Genomic DNA, 4,152 nt, shown 5'->3' with positions numbered 1-4,152 from the left:
AAGCTTGAGAGAGTCCAGAGGAGAGCCATGCGCACGATGACAGGCTGAGAGACATGGGACTCTTTAGCCTGGAAAAGTGCAGGCTCAGGGGTGATCTGATGGCAACCTATAAGTTTATCAGGGGTGACCACCAGGATTTGGGGGAACATTTGTTCACCAGAGCGCCCCAAGGGATGGCGAGGTTGAACGGTCACAAACTCCTGCAAGACCGTTTCAGGTGGGACATAAGGAAAAATTTCTTTACTGTCCGAGCCCCCAAGGACTGGAACAGTCTGCCAGCGGAGGTGGTTCAAGCACCTACATTGAACACCTTCAAGAGCAAATGGGATGCTTATCTTGCTGGGATCCTATGACCCCAGCTGACTTCCTGCCCCTGGGGCTGGGGGCTGGACTCAATCTTCCGAGGTTCCTTCCAGCCTGAATGTCTATGAAATCTATGAAATAATGAAAGTCCCTGGCCCAAAGAATTTGCAACCTAGACAGACAGATGAACAGGCTGGTGGACAGAGGAAGGGGCGTGCCAGGGCGGCAGTTTCATAGTTTCACAGTGTCATAGTTTTTTAGGGGCTGGAAGGGACCCTCATCAGGTCCAGCCCTCCTTTCCACAGGGCTTAAAGTCAGGGGAAATGTAAGCAGTCAGAGAGGAACAGCCATCTCCCTGGGATAGAAGTTGGGTGGGACGGACCACACCCCTCCCATCTTTAAGTCAAATATTCCTTCAGCTGGGAGCCGAGCTGCACAGATACAGCAGGAGCATCGAAGCAAAAGCGCGAGCAGGGCATTGGTGGCTGAGAGGTGGCGGTAGCAGCTTGAGATGAAGAAAGTGGGGTTTCCTGTGCAACCTGGGGCTGCATTTCAGGCAGGCCTGAGTGTTGCCAGATTCCTTGCAGATACCTGCCTATGCGCTCTACATTCTCCCTCCTCCACAGCCATCTCCAGACCCTCAGGGATCAGCTGTATCCCAAGGCAGAGCCCGGAGGAAGCGTCAGCCAGGTGGCAAAGGCAGCTTTGTCCCCCAGAGAGAGAGGCACCTCTGGTGTCAGCTCCCACGGATGGGGGTAGCAAGCTACAGCCCTTTGCAGGCAGCCACCTACTCCCCTGCAGTCTGCTAGCCCCCTGAGCACCAGGGCTCAGCCCACCCTACCTCATATTGCTCGTGACCGGCCAGTCACTCCCAGGAAGCATATCATGCACACCCCAGAGAGCTTGGGACCAACCTATGTAACCCTGATGCAGGCCAGGTAAGGAGAACGCCGTGCAGCTGCACATAACCCAGGAGTGATCTGACTGGTGCTGGGTAACCTTCCTGGTCACCGTGGTGCTGCCCGTGTGCGTGGAATTGCCTGTTCAGCCCTCGATGCAAATGCACGAAGGCTCACGATGGGGAAGACATTCACGGAGTAATTCCCCCCACCCGCCCTGGTTTGCTGCAATGACTTTCAGCAGGGCAACCCTATCACAAAGCAGAAGCCTCCTTTCACTTTAGGGCCCACTTGTTGCTCCAAGCAATTAAGCGTTAATGTAGGTGATGAATACAATGGTAGATGATTAGGATGGGAACTGAAGTCTCTAGGCATTTCCACCCCGCGTCTCAGCAATCAGTGCCCACATGGAACACTACGGGCTCCCTAGCACTAACACCAGGCACAGCCTTAGTTGTTCCCATTTAACTCACTGGGAGAAGAAAAACTGCGTATTGACAAAAGCCCTGTGGATAAATCCCAAACTGCCGCTGCCAATAAGCTGTCCAGAGCCCCATCTCTCTCTGCAAGCATGCAGTCACTTCCTTTTGGATGCTTACCACTTTTAAAGGCTCAACTCGTGCATCACCTGTTTGCACGGATGCCTGAATTGCAGGCACAGGCTGAAACGCACAAATCGCAGGTAACCATTTGCTGCGCTGAGTGTATGTGGAGGGAGTGGAAATCCAGCACTCTCGAAGTTCCCGGCATCGGCTGAGACGTATGTTTTCCTGAATCTGCTGCTTCAGGTATTCGGCAACTTCCTTGTGCAAATCCTCCCCTGGACTCCCTCCCTCTCCCTGCTGTTTTTCAGCAATCAGTGAACGGCCACTCAATGGGAAACACAAAATGCAAGCAATATCTACTTCTTAGTATTCCTGGCTTGGGAGGATCACAATGAAGTATTTGGTGTCCATCGGCTATCACAAGAAGACCTCCAGAGCCTCAGAGCGGGAGGCAGAACATGGGAAATGATTTATGCTCTTACCTGTGTCCTTTTGCAGTTGGAGAACTCCTCCTTGCTGACAGGCTGAAGAAGCTGTCAACTCCCATGCACTACCTCCTGTTTCCAGCATCAGGACAATGGCCAGGGTGAGAAAAAAAAAGGGGGGTGGGGTGAAAGCAGGGACACCAGAGGGGGTAAACTGTGAGCGCGTTCAGCATTGATAGGCTCATCAGCCTGAGCCGAGACTGAATGCAGACTCTTAAAGTCCCGTTTTATAAAGGAAGGAACTGTGATGTCACTGGCAGGGCTTCACAACGCAAAGGCCCTTTCAGTGTGTCACTCAGGCTCTTCTCCCTCCTCCGCTTTAAAGCCCCCTTTAGGTGTCATGCAACTGTGGTGCAGATTCGTTGGCCCAACAACCACAGCATTTTTTTAAGCATCCCTCCCTTAAAGAGGCAAGGCTGTTTGAACAGAAGCTGCTCATCAAATGGCAGCAGGCAAAAAAGCTCCATTCCTGGCACCGGCACTGCGATACTTTCTATTGTTCACGGATACAAAGTGTTGGGCGATGACAGGTCTTTTTGAATGCTGATACCTTGCTTGGCTCCTCATCCCAGGCTCCCTGGGCAGATTGCAGCTGCTCACAAAGCTCCACTGCCCTCCCGGGTGGTAAAGATCTGACTTGCCACTCGAACTCGGAACTGGTGTCTCTCAGGCCTGCGCTGCAAGGGACAGGAGCAAAGGGCAGATGGGAAGCTGGGTTGCGCGTGATAGCTGCCAAGTAGCTCCGTGCGACTTGGGCAAAGCGCACACCCAGCATTTCCACCCCTGCAAAATGCAAGGGAGCCTGAACTCTCCCCCCGACCTGCTCCCAGGTGGACCCTGGCCATGGGAGAATCTGGCTGGAATCAAGCACGTGTCGAACAATCAAGCACTGCTTGGACTTGGCTGTCCCTGGACCCTGTGGGTGGTTAACTTAGAAGTGAGCCATACTCCCATGCAGAAACGCACGGCCTTGTCCCAAGGTAAAAATAAAAGGTTGGATTTGCAGCACCTGCTGCCCTTCCCCAGAAGGGCAGATAAGCTCTCCTTGCAGGTCATCAGGGGAGCTGCCAGGTGCTGAGCCCTTTTGGAAAACCCAGCTCTACAAAGACATGCGTACACCTCGCTGGAAAAGCAACACTTGGCACAGGCTGTTCGAAGATCCCTCGGGAGGGGAAGTGAACAGGGAAAAGGAAGAGGACAATGATACAACTGGACCCAAAGACAGCGAGGAAGACAGCAACAGGATCAGCAGCAGTGGAAGTGACAGTGACAGCAACAGAGAATGAACCAAGAATGTAAACCCCAAATCAGGGCTTGGACTAGGGAACTGCAGTTGGGTCAGGGAAGGGCAGCGGGTGGGTGCTTTGGGGCGTTTATTGTAATGGGAGCGTGGGTTTTATTTATTTTATCCCATTTATTGTAATGGGATCATGGGTTTCTTTATGCGGCTTAAGGGTGCGATGGAAAGTTTATGATAGAGTATGTGTGTGTGCGTGTGTATATAACTATATAATATTTTTCCCCAAAAAAATGAATACGCCTCACCATTGGGATACCACAAGACATAGACACAGCCTGGCAATTGCTACACATCTGGGTACTTTGCAGCTGGGGAAACTGAGGCAGGCAAACGCTAAGTGGTGTGGGTTATTCAGCGTCAGGGTCAGGTGCTCCTACACCTTAGTGCCATTGACTGGCCCCTTGGGGAGCCCTCAGACACAGATATTCCTACAGGCTGGATTCGTTGGTTAGGCATCCCTAGTCCTAATGAATAATATGAAGCCCTCCTCCAAGGCAGTCCTAGCCTGCCATGGGTAGGCAGCAGCTGATGCTTTCATGAAGCAAATGCATTTTTCCCTGCCCTGAAAGAAGGGGCAGATTATGCTAGCAGATTCAGCAGCCAAAACAAGCCCTAAGTTA

At 52.3% G+C, this 4,152-nt stretch overlaps 1 protein-coding gene across 3 annotated transcripts in view; it reads right to left on the bottom strand.

The window, feature by feature from the left end:
• Positions 1-3,623, bottom strand: part of LOC109317425 (neuropeptide FF receptor 1-like) — a 10,261-nt gene extending 6,638 nt beyond the window's left edge. The window contains exons 1-2 of one of the 3 annotated variants that reach the window (XM_019546110.1): positions 2,783-3,623; positions 1,802-2,304 (exon numbers count right to left, since the gene is read on the bottom strand). Coding sequence is in view for 1 of the 3 variants with exons in the window: in XM_019546109.1 (XP_019401654.1) it covers positions 2,230-2,317 (88 nt within the window). In the remaining 2 variants the exon portion in view is untranslated. Of the gene's footprint in view, positions 1-1,801 lie in introns of all 3 variants that reach the window. The other 2 variants (XM_019546109.1, XM_019546111.1) reach the window with 2 other exon arrangements.
• Between the last annotated feature and the right edge of the window lie 529 nt (positions 3,624-4,152).

Source organism: Crocodylus porosus, unplaced genomic scaffold (assembly GCF_001723895.1).
Source record: "Crocodylus porosus isolate Cpor-Errol unplaced genomic scaffold, CroPor_comp1, whole genome shotgun sequence".
Lineage (NCBI taxonomy): Eukaryota > Metazoa > Chordata > Crocodylia > Crocodylidae > Crocodylus > Crocodylus porosus.
Note: the sequence above shows the minus strand (reverse complement) of the source record. Positions and strands in the feature narration are given on the sequence as shown.